The sequence below is a fragment of the Idiotropiscis lumnitzeri genome, chromosome 18 (assembly GCF_059441095.1).
Source record: "Idiotropiscis lumnitzeri isolate Australia: NSW breed Sydney's pygmy pipehorse chromosome 18, RoL_Ilum_1.0, whole genome shotgun sequence".
Classification (NCBI taxonomy): Eukaryota; Metazoa; Chordata; class Actinopteri; order Syngnathiformes; family Syngnathidae; genus Idiotropiscis; species Idiotropiscis lumnitzeri.
This window is the reverse complement of record NC_142408.1, coordinates 6,341,604-6,356,657: the sequence shown is the minus strand read 5'-3', so window position 1 is coordinate 6,356,657 and position 15,054 is coordinate 6,341,604. Positions and strand designations below refer to the sequence as shown.

At 43.7% G+C, this 15,054-nt stretch overlaps 2 protein-coding genes across 2 annotated transcripts; both read left to right on the top strand.

Annotated features, from left to right (window-relative positions):
- Positions 1 to 93: 93 nt before the first annotated feature.
- Positions 94 to 9,286, top strand: slc27a4 (solute carrier family 27 member 4). The gene is made up of 14 exons (XM_088280774.1): positions 94 to 486; positions 1,802 to 1,963; positions 2,398 to 2,608; positions 2,676 to 2,859; positions 3,212 to 3,370; positions 4,277 to 4,346; positions 4,426 to 4,517; positions 5,598 to 5,707; positions 5,794 to 6,003; positions 6,524 to 6,650; positions 6,745 to 6,882; positions 6,947 to 7,111; positions 7,192 to 7,338; positions 7,905 to 9,286. The coding sequence occupies exons 2-14, from the start codon at positions 1,803 to 1,805 to the stop codon at positions 8,060 to 8,062; spliced, it is 1,932 nt and encodes a 643-aa protein (XP_088136900.1). The 5' UTR covers positions 94 to 486; position 1,802; the 3' UTR covers positions 8,063 to 9,286.
- A 3,124-nt stretch (positions 9,287 to 12,410) lies between these two features.
- ptgdsa (prostaglandin D2 synthase a) lies at positions 12,411 to 14,502 on the top strand. The gene is made up of 7 exons (XM_088281449.1): positions 12,411 to 12,597; positions 13,327 to 13,466; positions 13,611 to 13,687; positions 13,842 to 13,952; positions 14,020 to 14,121; positions 14,246 to 14,274; positions 14,348 to 14,502. Exons 1-6 carry the CDS (start codon positions 12,502 to 12,504, stop codon positions 14,272 to 14,274), a joined length of 555 nt encoding a protein of 184 aa, XP_088137575.1. The 5' UTR covers positions 12,411 to 12,501; the 3' UTR covers positions 14,348 to 14,502.
- Positions 14,503 to 15,054: the final 552 nt, after the last annotated feature.

The window sequence follows — 15,054 nt, the reverse complement described above, 5'->3', positions numbered from 1 at the left end:
CCCCCGCCTGCCCGTGACGTCACAATAAATGCACTGCCCCGATTGGTTGTGGTCCCCGTCGATCACCGCTTATTCCGTCTGCGCTCGCGGCTAGCTGCCGGCAGTGGGCGGGCGCTTGTTGAGAAAAAAACGATAAGGTCATTTGAATTACGCCAGCTACAAGGCTTCATCAGTCACAATGAAGCAAGAAAGCCCTTCCGGAATCGGCATAATGGACGGATGATGCTCGCCGGGTCAAAGTCGACACGCTCAGCCAGGTCCATCGAGGCGGAGGCGCTGCGGTATTAACTACGACGAGAGGCAGGGCGAGCCCGGCGCGCGTATCCGTCTCCGTGCGTCTCTTAGCGCCGCTATCAAGCCGAGCCGAGGCGAGCGGTCGTGTGCGAAGCGGTGAGGAGGCGACCAGCAGGCTGGCCTGTAAGCCGATCAAGAAGCTTCGCGTCTGGGATTTCTTCTTCTGCACATTACATGCTGTGACCCAGCCAGGTGAGAGGCGTTTGTGTGTGTGCGCGTTCGTGTGTGTAACAAAAGGTTGGCGGTGATGACGACCGTGCACTTGTCCTCTGTCAACCTTGTGGGCGATCAGTGCGCTAAACCCGTTCGACTGAGAGCTCATTCGGCCGCTCTACGCCGCTAAACCGGCCAACTGCACGTCCCCCGTGTCTTTTAGCGGTAAATCGCACCGCACCTCCAGCCGGCATCCATCCATCCATCCTTACCGTTTGCGTCTAAATTGCGCAAGGCACCACCTCCAGGCTGGACCAGCCCGTCCACACGGTCTCTTGAGGCCTTGTGTCAAAGCGCACATGGCACACTCGGTGCCATCCCACAACCGAGTCTTTTTTTCAATTTCCGGGTGAAGCAGCAGCAGTAACACGAGCTGCTCTGTCGGAAACTCTTTGCTTACCTCGCGACTCGCATCGAACGCTAAATGGGTCTTATCAGGAAGGAGGAAGGCAGAGGCATTTTCTCTCTTCCTGACTAATAAAATAAGAATGCACTCTTTCACGACATCACACGACACAGCTGCTGTGGGTTTTTTTTTTTCAGTTGTTGCATTGACTGCATCATGAAATCTTAATTTCATTTTGAAGGTGTCACTGGACACCTTCGCAGCTGTCATTCCACACCTGTGACCTACACCATGGGGGCTACACTCTAAAAACAGATTGGTTTAAAAAAAATGCCAATCTAGTTGTTTTAAGATTATATTGCTCACATTAGCCAATAGATTGGTCAGAATTCGAGCCACTCGATGTAGGTTGAGAAAATTAGGAGAAATGCATGCCGCATCCCTCTCATGTGATCTCATTCACACTGACAATTTGGAATCTAAAATGTCTTTTTGGGGGGCACGTGGGAGGAGGTTGACACGGAACAGGAAAAGGTGAGATTCCAACCCCAAAACTCAAATATGTAAGACCAGCCGGCATGCTAACCACTAGCCTACTGTGCTGCTCCAACTTGATGGTTGCTCGACCAATGCTTAAAAATAAATAAATATTTAATAACATCCACTCCATTTGATTTTGTTCACGGACTGGTTCATCTTTGGGAATGAGCCCAAACACGCGTATAGAGGTGACGTTGACGTTCACTAAACGGGCGGTACTGTCTTACGTGGCCACACGATTTTGAGCCAAGACATGAACCAAAAATGTCGACGGAGCGCTTTTAAACGCCAGTCACCCCGTGCCCGACGCGCGCGCTCTTGACCGTAAAATGCCTTATCGCTCACGTAACCTTTGTCCTACTGCAATGAGATCCTTGTCACAGCCCTGACGTGCGCACGTTGTTGCAGGATGCTGCGGTTGGCATGTTGCACGGCCCTCCTTTTCATCTTGAGGCTACTGGCGGGCTTGTCCTGGTTCCACGTCCTGCCAGCCATCCTGATCTTCTACCTGTCGAGCGGAGGATGGCGCTTCCTGCGGATTTTCTTCAAAACCATCGGCAGAGACTTGCAGTAAGTTTTGAGGATTCTTGAATTTTGCCGGTTTGTACGTCTTGATTGATACAGTCAGAGAGGTATTCATTTAGCGATAAATGATTATTTTCTTTCGATATGATCATCCTTTAGGTCAGGTGGGGAAATGTAAAACAGCTCACAGCGGATATAACAAAAAAAAAAAAAAATTCTCGTAAGACATTTATTTTAGGCATAGCCTTCTTGTCTATGATTTGTTTCCATTTTGCTCCACTGACACACTCGTTCCTTTCCGCTTCCTTTTTTTTTTTCCCACGTCCTCATCTCTACTTAGTGGCTTGGTCGCGATGCACCTTTTATGACGATGTCCCGTGGGACGCATTGTGGTCATCCACGAGCCCGCATTTCAAGCAAAAAAAAAAAACAACATTCTTTGTCAATGCCAATTTGTTTTTTAAAAAAAAAAATTCCAGCGCGGCAGCAGTGCTGTTACGCGTCAAGATGAACGTGAAACGCCACCTTCGGGAGAACAACACCATCCCCGCCATCTTTGCCGAGACGGTGCGTCGCCACGCGGACAAAACGGCGCTGATCTTCGAAGGCACCGGCGAGACGTGGACCTTCCGACAGTTAGACGAGTACTCCAACCGGGTGGGCAACTTGCTGCTCCAGCGTGGCTTCAAAGTAAGACCCCGTCTCAAAAGTGCAAACGTCCGCCTCTGCAATTTTTTTTTTTCTTCGCCACTCTCAGGAGGGTGACGTGGTGGCCGTTTTCATGGAGAATCGCTCCCAGTACGTGGGACTCTGGCTCGGCATGGCCAAAATCGGAGTGGAGGCCGCTCTCATCAACTTCAATTTGAGACTCGAGGCTTTGGTGCACTGCGTGACCATTTCCAACGCCAAAGCTGTGGTGTTTGGATCCGAGCTGACGGACGGTAAGCAGCGTTTGCTCGCTGTCATCTCGGGAACGCGAGCGGAGACGCGTTCGCTAGCCGCCCGTTTTCAGGGGGGGGGGCTCTTAGTGCGCTCTCGGAGTTGACGTTCGTTGCTGAGTGCTCTGGCAAGAGATGTTAAGTGGCGCACAGAAAATTTACAGAGCTCTTCTAAGATTGGACGGTGCATCTCTTTGAATTTTTAACTTCTTCTTGGATGAAGGGAAGGAATGTCACAAAGCAAATTTTGTTCAAAAAAATTCTCAGAGAACACGAGAGGTGTGCATGGAAAGATTTAGCCGCATGTTTCTGAAAAGTCTCGTTTGGTGTCGTGATCATGCGTCGTTTCCGACAGCTGTGTCCGAGATCCACATTTCAATGGGGAAAACGGTGCAGATGTTTTGCTCCGGCGAATGGGACCCCAAACGGGTGCCGGCGGGTACCGAGTGCCTCGAGCCGCTGCTGGATGCCGCCCCTTCGCACCTCCCCCGTCGACCACAACGCTGCTTCACAGGTAAGACGGACACGCTTGCAAAATCTTCCGCAGCGGCTGAGAAACACATTTTAAATGGTGACCAAAAAAAAGGAAAAAAATGAAGATTCACTTTTTAATTGCGTTTTACCGATCAAATGTGAAATAAAACTAGCAAGTAGTCTATTTTTTTTTTTTCTCCACTGGGCGCTAGAAGTCGTCTTTGCATTGTTACAACGACTTAGCGCTTGTAAATTTATGGAGCAGGTCTCGTTATCATCGTCGCAAACTTTTGTGCTTGATTATAACTAAAGGCCATATCAAATATCCCCAAAAGCGTCCAGCATGAAAAATAGGAGTGATCTAACAACAAGGGCTGAAAAGTGTAGAAAAAAAAATGTAATGCATTCTTTTTGTGGTGACGACTTTCATTCATTCATTTTAATTCAAAGGATATTTTTTTTTATCCAAAAGACGAATAGATGACATGAATAAAGATGATCAAAGTACTTGTGATTTCTTCGCCACCTGCTCACTTATCTTTGCATGCGTAATCAGTGATGACGACGGCGCAGTTGCGGTGGCAATAAAACGACCGACCTTCTGCCACGTTCAGCGTTGCAAAGGTCAAAGGTCGGCCCTATAGATTTCAAAGCAGGATTTATTTGGATCAGTAAGATTAGAATAGGATTCGTGTGAACATTTATGGCCTAAAATACAGTCCCCGTTGCAACAAATAGTGATTGAACTCGCTCGCAGAATTTCCACGGACGGCGTAGCGGCAAACTCGTCTGACTTCGGCCGAGTTCCACGTTAAGCGCGGGGAAAACATGCAAACACGCTGACAGAAAACTTTGAATGCGTTAACGACTTTGTAACGTCACTCACAACCACAAATCATGCAAGCCAGTCCCTTCCTGGAAAAAAAAAACATGCCGTGTTTTCCAGATCGCCTCTTCTACATCTACACGTCCGGAACCACGGGGATGCCGAAAGCGGCCATCGTCGTGCACAGCAGGTAGGAAGCAAGCGTGCCCGAAAACCAAATTGATTCACGTGGCCTTTGTGACTTGAGCTGCTCCTTCTTCTGGTGGAAGGTATTACCGCATGGCCGCTTTGGTGTATTATGGCTTCAGAATGACACCGGATGACGTCTTGTACGATTGCCTTCCACTCTACCACTCTGCAGGTAAAGACAATTCAGGATAACAAATAGACTGCATAGTTTTGTGGCGATTGACTTTTGACCTCCCCCAGGGTTAAATATTTGCTACACGTTGGTGTTCAGCCAATCAGACGGCTAAAAATTGCAATGTCAGCGCTATGACGTTAATCTTGTCTTCTTATTAGTTCAAAAAAAATATTTAAAAAAAAATTTTTTTTTTTTATGATTTATTTTATAATTTTCTTTTTTTTTTAACTGTTTCCTTTCTGACCGTTTCGGCTGTCACTTCAGCCTTCGTCACAATTGTCACTGCTTCCTTGTCACATGTATAATAAAAAAATAAATAAAAAATAAATTCATCAGAGGATGGAAAATGCCCATGTCGCTCCGAGCCATCGCCAAATCTAAAATCTGATTGGTTGAAAAAAAAAAAAAGAAAGCCATTTCGACGGTGCGTGGGTTTAATGCCAGCAGTCGGGATTGTGAAGGCCCTCGGCAGATTACGTTTCCATGGCAACACATGCAAGATGAAATCTTTTTAAGGAGAATAAAAACTTTACATGTCAGAAAGCTGGACAGCTCAGACACATGCTATGAAGTGAAAGTAAAAATTCAAGAAGAGGAAGTCATTAATGAGGCAAAGTGGTTTGGATAAAGGATGGGTGGATTTTTTTTTTTAAGTCCTATTAAAAAAAAAAAAAAAAAAATCACATGTCCTTTTCCAACCTAAAGCGTCCGTTTCCGTGCCCGACGCAATTTCAGCACAAAGGGCGACCTAACTGCGTGCACGGCTGGCCCTTCCTTCATTTACTTGAGTCATTTTCGCAGACGGGCGGAGTTCAAAAGAGGCATTTGCGCCGTGATGGGAGTGAACACCCATCGACTAGTTTCCCGGCCAACGGAGGCGGCTTCTCCGATTCCCTTGAATTGAATTCCCTTCGAGCTTGTCTGCAATCTCGTCTTCCTTTCAGCGACCAAATTGTCAGGCGCGCTGGAGACGTGCAAAAGAAAAATGTTCTCGGCGCGGTCTGGCAAATTCCCAAACAGATCAAACACGTGCACTCTTCCTTTCCAGTGTGTCTCCTAATCCAAATGTGTTGACAGGTAACATCGTGGGCGTGGGCCAGTGTATAATCCACGGCATGAGCGTCGTCATTCGAAAGAAGTTCTCCGCCTCTCGCTTCTGGGACGACTGCGCCAAGTATAAATGCACCGTAAGCAAACACTCAAGTAATTCGTTTTGGCTTCGTAATGTTTCCGCCGCTGTTGTGAGATTTGCGTCCTTGTTGTTGTTCATCAGATTGTGCAGTACATCGGCGAGATTTGCCGCTACCTGCTCAACCAGCCCGTCCGGGAAATGGAAAAGCAGCATCGCGTGCGCATGGCGCTCGGTAACGGCCTGCGCCAGTCCATCTGGGAGGAATTCATGACGCGCTACAACATTCCTCAGATTGCGGAATTCTACGGCGCAACCGAGTGCAACTGCAGTTTAGGAAACTTTGACAACAAGGTAGGCATGCGAGTCCAAAGGAAATGAAACGAAATTATATCGAAGATGGAAAGCAGAAACATTTTCATTCAAAAGGCCATGATTGGAAAAAAAAATGGTGTTGGTTCTGTTTGTTACAAAAAAAAAGTGCCTTATTAAAATGAATGGAAAACAACTGAAAAGGGACGCAGACATTTTTTTTTGCATTCGCACTCCAATAATCCAGTTCCGGTTAATACATTTTTTTTTTTTTTTATTAACTCATTTACTGCCATTGACGGTTAAATACGTCAAAGATACATTTTTTTTTTTATACTTGGCTGGGCACACTGAACATAAAAAAAAGAGAGAGGTTCCTCAAATAGACGTTTTGCACGTAAAACGTTGCTGACATAATAAATCCACGGAACAACTCCGAGCTTGGAAGGATGCCACAATTCCCAAACTAACTTTTTTTTTTTTTTTTTTTACGAGATCCTTTTGAACTTTTGTCTGCAAACGACTTCCGTCCGTGATCATTTGGTGTTGCGATGTCCTTCAGGTGGGAGCGTGCGGCTTCAACAGTCAAATTCTGCCCTTCATCTACCCCATCCGACTGGTGAGGGTGGACGAAGAGAGCATGGAGCTCATCCGAGGGCCCGACGGCGTCTGCATTCCTTGCAAACCCGGTGAGCGGCTCGATTTTTTTCCGCATCTATGAAACCATCCTCGACGAACGCGATCCCGCTCCATCCTCACTTTCCAAATGTTCATCTGTTTTAGGCGAGCCCGGTCAGCTGGTCGGCAGGATCGCTCAGAATGATCCTCTTCGCCGCTTCGATGGTTACGTCAATCAATCGGCAACCAGCAAGAAGATTGCTCATAGTGTCTTTAAGAAGGGAGACAGCGCTTATCTATCCGGTAAGCGTGTTATACGAAACATGGAAGGGGGATTGTCTCGCTGACATTTGCTCCCCTTCACCAGGCGATGTGCTGATCATGGACGAGTGCGGCCACATGTACTTCAAGGACAGGACGGGAGACACGTTCCGCTGGAAAGGAGAAAACGTCTCCACCACCGAGGTGGAAGGGACCCTCAGCAGGCTGCTCGATATGAAAGACGTCGTGGTCTACGGGGTGGAAGTACCCGGTAAAACCACACCGCCATATGAATCTGCGTGACAATCCGGTGGACGCCAGGAACAATCCTCCGGTGTTTTGTGTATGCAGGCGCCGAAGGGAAAGCCGGCATGGCCGCCATCGCTGATCCCGATCACTCCTCCGACCTGGAAAAGTTTGTGAAGGATCTGGACAAGTCTCTTCCTCCGTATGCCAGGCCTGTCTTCCTTCGCTTTCTTCCAGAAGTCAACAAGACTGGTAAAAAGAATTTTGGAGATTACCTGGTATATAGGTGCACCTCTTAAAAAAATATATATATATAAATATTGCAGAATAGTTTTTCAACTGAAGTCTAGTGAAACTTGTGTGTTATATTGTGCAGATTTGTTCAAATATGTCAATTTAAATACTTTTGAGTAGCCCCAATTTCATTTTGATTAAAAATGGAAGGTGGAAGATACAAATTGCAAGTTGCATCTGCCCTCGGCCGATTTACGTTTGAGAAGAAATTGGGAAAAGCGTTTTTAATCTTCTCCCTTAATCTCTTTAAACAATATTAAATTACTACATTACAGGCACCTACTACTAGTAGAAAATACAGTCTTAATTTTATTTAAAAGTAGAAATACGGGGCAACATCTTGTTTTCGTGATTAGCACGACAGCTTCACAAATGGATTTGAATCTTAAAAAAAAAAAGATAAAAAGTGAAAAAATATTTTGAAATACAAGCTCCCTTTTAATCACCATCTGTACCGTACCTTTTCTTTTCTGTAGATTGTCATTAATTTTCTCTATTTACGCGCTTTTCCTGTCATCCATCAGGCACGTTTAAATTCCAGAAGACGGATCTTCGACGAGATGGTTTCGATCCCAGAGTGGTGTCGGACAGACTGTACTTCCTGGATTCCACCAGAGGGCGCTATGCGCGGCTGGACGACGACTTGTATCGCGCCATAATTTCAGGGAAACATAAATTGTGATAGCAGAGCTTCTTTCGACACCTTCACGTGTATGTACACACACGCTCACACACAAATGAGAGATTTTTGTGTGATCCAGATTGAAAAGAGCAGGAAATGAAATAGCCACACACATTCCCACATGCCCAGAACTCTTTTTGGATTGCTCTGACACACTGCAGTGCTGCTGAAGTTTCCCTGGCAACGCCATCAGGCTACCTCAGTTAACACACACACACACGCGCGGCCGCAGCATAAATTCAGTAACCAGATATCTCCGGTTGCTTGAGACCAACCATCAGAACCACATCGACTCTGTACTGGATCAGGAAAGTCTGTTTTTGCTGGAAGCCGCCCGCGACCGCCCAAAAAGTACAAGAAACCACACAGGCTTGAAGGATGCTTAGAAGGATTGTGACTCGGAGAAGCTCTCAGTTTTCTTGTTTTTGTCTTTTGACTTTTTTCTGGCAAAGAAGCGCCGAGTGCGCTGTAAGCCAACTGCGGCGAAGCCGTTGCGGCGCACTCCCGCGGCAGCCTCCAACGTGTGGAAAAGACATCAAGTGTCGACGGTCCACTCGAGTGGCGCGCAAAAGTCGCTGATGTGAATCAAAGCTTTCTATTTGATTGCGTTGCACCAAATATTTTGTTTGTTTACATATTTAACGGGAATTATTATAATTTATTTTTGCCATAGCCATGAAAACATTTTTTTTTTTTAGACATCTCAAGCTTTATTTGTCGGCAGCGTTGTTGTGCGGCAGAACGTACATTTCTGTGTGGGTTGTTTTGTAACTACAAAAGTGTAATGAAGACACAATGAACAGAAGAAAAAAAAATCGGAATATGATGAAGTCATAATTTCAGGAACGCAACAAAAAAGTTTGAATTTCCAGAAGCAAACCGCATGACCTTTTTTTTGCGGACATATACGTCAAAATTACGTTCCGACCTTTCTTGTCACTATTTTACTGGGGGTTTTTTTTCTAAATGATGAACACATTCTCGTAACAATTTAGTAACATCGCAACCGTAACATTGCGATATTATCCTCTTCAAATGGAAATCTCGTGCGCTCTGATTTTTAAATGTTGAGGCAAGCTTCCAAAATTTGCTCCGTCATGTTTGAACCGCGGCCCGAATGTCTTTAGACCAAATTACAATTCTTGTTTTTCAAGACGACGTCTCCTGCACTGTGGTGGGCAAATAAGGTTGCACAACAAGCCAACAAAAACAAAACGCACGATCCGATCCAATCGCCATGTGAAGGAATTTACACTTTAGCTTCATTCACGGCTCCGTCCAGCCAACTTTCTTCCTGTTTACATTCTCGCAAGCATAAGACGTGTCACACGAACAAAACATTTTTTTTTTTTGCTCTGCTTCACCTTCTGGGAAAAGAAAACAAAAAAACTGTAGCTGTTCAGCGCAAGTTATTGCGGCACTTTCACGCGAGCAGCCAGAGAGCAAATTTGTCACGGTGAACGTCGTCGCCGCTTTGTTGTCCATTTTCATGAAATCGTCTTTTACAAGACAAAACTGTAAAAAAAAAAAAAAAAGACGGTGACATATTTTCATGTTTGACGCTTGAGGGCCGTTAATGATGCTTCCGAAAGTCAACTTTGACCAACGAGGAGGCGCGTGACTCAACAACCTCACAAGGAGCAGCACACTGAAATGGAAGCTGTTGATTTTCACTTTTTTTTTTAATGATCTTAAATTATTATTTGTGAGCAACTGTCGATTATGTTTTGATCGTTCCATCAATGTTTGTGTATTTTCCATGTGTGATTTTTTTTTTTAATTTTAATTTGTGTGGAGGTTGGAGGAGTTGATGCCTAAGTGGAAGACAATCTGCTGCAAACAACATTTCCACAATGTTCGATTCACTTTTTCAAGCGTGTTTAGCAAGCCATTCATGTCCATGTTTCAAACTAACTAACGCCTGCAGGGAAAGGGAATACGTGTGTTTAGATTTGGAGACTGATTGGACTCATTTTCAAAAAATATATATATATATATATATATAGGAATGAACAGAAGCATAAGAAGCATTTCAAATTTCAAGTTGGCAAATTACAGTACACTTGATTGCCTCTTGTCACATTCTAGTTGAAATCGCAAATGCTTTGGAGGCCGTTCTTTCTTCTCATGAAAATGCTGAGTTCAGATTTGAGTTTTGTTTGGTTTAAATCATGAAACAACCAATTTAGTCTTACTGGAGAATTTAAATATATTTGCTTAATTTGACATTTGGCGCTCCAGCCACCACAACTATTTTCGTTGGAAAGATGCCATGACTGAGTTGAAATAGAGCCAGTGATGCTGACTGATGGGAAGTGTCCCTCTTCATGTTTTTATTGACATGTCAAATTATTAGAATCATCTGTAATATTTTCACACTTTGTTTTTTTTTACATTGTTGTCATAAACATGTAACGCGTAAATTCTTTAAAAAGTGATTTCATACCATTTGCGAGACTTCTCCCCACTCCCTCGTGGCTCCAATCAACACATACCAACCACATTCTTGCACTTTTTTTTCTCGTCCCCGCCCCACCGATGACATGAAGCGATGCTAGAAAAGCAACAACAACAAAGTTTGTACACGAGTGCTTTAAAGCTTCTATTTTTGGTTTTGTTTGGATTTAAAATGTCGTGTCGTGTGGCACATGTCAACATGTGGCAGCTCTCGGCTCATGCGGAACGTAAAAGAAGGGAGGTGTGTGAGGTGTGCTGTGTGTGTGTGTGACGCACACACTGATGTCCTCTTCTCCGCCATATTGTTGCAATTTAAGCAAATGACAAAAGCTGTGCTGAAAAAATCAAAATCATGAATAAAAACGATTTAAATTGTTGACTCGGGTTCTAGTTGGTGAACTAATCAGTATGAGGTAGTAATAGGAAACATTTCAATAAATTGGTCATCGGAGACTATCGGTTTTTTTTGTAGAAAAAAAATATTGACACAAGTTTTGATTGATGCCGAACAACACTTTTTTTTCGGCTGCATTCGCTTGCATCAACTTCACAGATACAATACAATAGAAAAAAAAACAAGTACAGAGCATATAAAAAGTCTACACCCCCCCTCCCTGTTCAAACGCCACTTTCTTGTGAGATTTTTGTGAATTATTTCAAAACATTTTCCACAATTGTGACCTTTGACCTGTACAGAAGGTAAGTAAGAAAAAAACTAAGGTCATGTGGTTGCGTTAGTATGCACACCCTTTTCCAACTAGCCTGTGCCTGCATTGAGAATGAATCAACTACATTGGAACTCATCTCAAATGGGAGTCAAAGGGCCAGACGTCAAATTTGTAACAAAATATTGATGAGTTTCCAAACGCTACCTTGAGGGTGTTTGAATTTGGAGGTTTCACATAAAATTGTAGCTTGCTTTTCATAACACTGGGCTTCTTGTGTTCACTGTGAAAGTGTTCTTTATGACAACATAACACCCCACGTCTAATTAGAAACGCTCATTTACTGAGAATAAACGTGAATGGACAAAACACCTCTCAAAAAAAAAAAAAAAATCCACAGTCACTTTTTGTCTCACCCAGGGAACATGCAAACTCCTCACAGGAAAGTTGGGGCCTGTTATGACCCCTCCCCAAACATCAGAATTGAGTGTCACGTATATCCTGGTTCATGTATTTTTACACTTGTAAGGCAGGCAGAAATGTCTAACATTGCTTCAACTTTTGATGTTGCTTCACTATTCTTAAATCAGCATTTTTGCAAAAGTAGCAGTACTCAAGTCCTGATTTTGGAAATGGACCTATGGGCAAGCATATTAGTAGATTGGGGGGAAAATATATATATTGAGTACATCGTTGTAAAGTAGGTTATCTCAAATAAATAAATAAATTATTCTTTTTTTTCCCCCCTTCATTAATTATAAGCGACAGACTCCTTCCACAAATGTGTAATTGGCACCCCCTCCAAAAGATTCGAACAAAGACAGTATATATACTTAAAAAAAAAATAAAACAATTTTGGCATGTGTTTGTGGCGGCTTGCAAAACGAATCTAACAATCTTTGCGTGTTCTCAAAGAAGAAGTGAGTTGCGTGACCCGAAATCTCATGAAAGCAAAACGTTTGTGCTTGTGAGGTCCCCACATGAACATCAGCTGATGCTCCAAACCACAAAGCTCTGGTTTATTCCCCCACTGGATTTATCGGAGCCAGACGCTTGTTTTGGCTCCTCCGACACTTGGACGCCGTTTTAAAAATAAATAAAATACACACGAAAAAAATTGGCCGCCGTTTCCTGCTCCCTCGCCGCTGCTCGGCCGTGATTGGCTGCCTACTCGGTGGGCGGACCGCACTGAATAAACAAATATCGCTGCGGACGGCTTCAAGTCCATTTGGAGCACAACTCGCTCGCTTGACTTTCGTTGCAGTCCGTCCACTTCCGTCCTTTATTTCGTCCCCCCCCCCGCCCCTCCACGCCAACATGAGGACCGCCGAGGTGGCCGTTGTCATGGTGATGTTGTGGACATCAATGGCGCACAGTGACGTCAAGCCGCAGAGAGATTTCAATTTGCAAAGGGTACGTTCAACTTTTTTTTTTTTTTACACCTTTGTCTTGTAACCTTTAATTTACTGTACTATCGTTCATCGTGTTTCCTTCATTGATTACAATTTAGCAAGATAACTAGCCATTTTGCATCGTGCTAAGTTAGCCAGTTTTTAAAATGCAGACTTGTTTGTTTTGAAAGCACTCGAGTTGCCTTAAGTTTAAATGTCTTAAAAGTACTGTACGTCCAACATGGCAAAAGAAGACTTTAACTCACAATTATTCTAATTGATTAATTTGTCCATTTGTTCCTGGTTTGGTCATGTTAGAAAAGAGGCAAAATGTTGATCATTTGAGCCCAAAGTAAAAGCAGTAGACGTGTAGAACAAGAAATGAGAACATTTGCTGTTCAGAGGAAATTAAACAAGTATCGTTAAATGATTAATCGATTGTCCAAATATTCATCATTTAATTTGATGATCAATTATTAATTTGACAATCAATTACTTGTGGATTGATCCTTAATTGTTAATCCTCTAAGTGTTTAATCATATCGTTAGAAACTTGGTGAGTTATTATATATATATATATATATATATACACACACACACACACACACACACACACACACACACGACATTTGAGAAGAGACTGATTGTATAAAGCAATGGATTATTTGATGTCCCCAAATGACCTTTAAGGGAGCACGTTTGTGCGCTTTTTGAGGCAGCAAATGTCTGAATGATGTACGCGTGTGTTTAGTTTGCAGGTCGGTGGTACCGAGTGGGCCTGGCGTACGACTCGGCGAGCTTTGTACAGTACAGAGACAAACTGAGGGCCTCCCTGGGCGTCGTAACGGCGCAGGCAAACGGCAACGTTAACCTCACCATGTGGGACGCCACGTGAGTGTGTCTGTTGACGACGTTGTCTCAGCGAGACAAAAAAAAAAAAAAAAAAAAAGTCGGACTTACTGGAGATGCTTTTTATGAGACGGCGATGATTTGACAACATGCTTTTCATAGAGAGCGTGTGTGCATGTGTGCTAGGCCTGCAGGCTGTCGCAGTAAAATGTACTACTATGAGAAGACAAACATTCCGGGACAGTTCACCTACTTCAGCACACGTAAGTCGCTTGACGCAGCACTTTGATCATTTGCTTTTTACGGACAAATTAATTTCATCGGGCCCCCTCGCCGCTGCAACAAGCCATCGGTGATCCTTTTGTTGCGTTTGGGCTTGGAAGCAACACTCCATGTTGAACAATGCTCTCTGCTCAGGTCACAACATGGTGAAGGACATCACCGTTGTGGAGACAAACTACAACGAATATGCTTTGGTGCTCAAACACAAAGTGTTTCACAGAGAGTACACCCAGGTGGCCCTTTACGGTGAGACGAACACGTCGCGAACACGTCGTGTCGGGCAGCGTCGCCGTGACGTGCGTTCTGCTTGCAGGGCGCACTCAGAGGGTGAGAGTTGACGTCATTCAGAAGTTCAAAGCCTTTGCTTTGTCTCGAGGATTTCCAAGAGAAGCCATTCTCACCCCGCCGCCAGCAGGTACGAAATGGCAGGAAGTGACGTGACGAGCTCCTGACAAACTTGACAATATGGATGACTCCCATACAGCATGTAAAAATGGATTGCAGTTTTTGCATTCATCATTTGTTTTTCTAACCAACAGACAACTGCCCTCCATCGCCAACTGGATAAGTGAGTTCATTCATAAAGCAATATTTTTAGGATATCCAGCACATGGTCACTGTGATTGTGTTGCATTCTGCAGGTGCCTTGTCGCTCCTCCAATGTATTCACTTGGCCTTTTGCCCGCTCCCGCTCACTTACTGTAAACGCCTGTCTTTCGATAATAACCTGACTAGAAGGATGAGAACATAACACATCTGCTGTTTCACATTTAAATAAATCATTTACACATTACAACACTGTGTGTGTGTGATTGTTCTTGTTTTCCTATTTTGTGGGGACTACTTTGTTTTTGTTTTTTGTTTTTTTAAAATGTCCCATGCCACTAAAATCCACATTTCCACTGCTTTATACAAAACAGGCAAGTGCAAAAAAAATATATATAAATATTTTTTCGACTTCTTAAAAAAGTGTGCATGTTTTGAAGGTGAAAATGGGACTTATTCACAAATGTTGCCACTGTATTGTATTTTATCTCAAAAGAGGAATTGGTGAGTTGAATCGAGATTCTTTTAATAACCACAAGGAGGCCGAGTTTGTCTGTACTCACCGAAAAACCAAAGCACGTGTTCTGCCGCTGGTCCAAACCAGCATTTAAAAACAACAATGGCTTGCTTGTTACAAAGTAAACCATACAATTATGTGCAACATATTTTGATTCATTTAAATAATTTAATTTTTTTTTTTTTATTATTTTGCCATATGAAAGAGTGCAGTGCAAATGTTCAAACAGTCACTGACAAAGAGGCGGACAATAACGGTTTGAATTTAATTTTCTCTTTTGCTTTT

What these genes read in the sequence shown, in the direction of transcription:
- slc27a4 (XM_088280774.1), top strand. Translation starts at nt 1,803, where the DNA reads ATGCTGCGGTTGGCATGTTGCACGGCCCTCCTTTTCATCTTGAGGCTA. An exon ending in GCGCCAAGTATAAATGCACC is followed by an intron (nt 5,708 to 5,793) that starts GTAAGCAAACAC and finishes GTTGTTCATCAG; the next exon opens with ATTGTGCAGTACATCGGCGA. An exon ending in CTGCATTCCTTGCAAACCCG is followed by an intron (nt 6,651 to 6,744) that starts GTGAGCGGCTCG and finishes CATCTGTTTTAG; the next exon opens with GCGAGCCCGGTCAGCTGGTC.
- ptgdsa (XM_088281449.1), top strand. Translation starts at nt 12,502, where the DNA reads ATGAGGACCGCCGAGGTGGCCGTTGTCATGGTGATGTTGTGGACATCA. An exon ending in GAGATTTCAATTTGCAAAGG is followed by an intron (nt 12,598 to 13,326) that starts GTACGTTCAACT and finishes GCGTGTGTTTAG; the next exon opens with TTTGCAGGTCGGTGGTACCG. An exon ending in GTTCACCTACTTCAGCACAC is followed by an intron (nt 13,688 to 13,841) that starts GTAAGTCGCTTG and finishes CTCTCTGCTCAG; the next exon opens with GTCACAACATGGTGAAGGAC.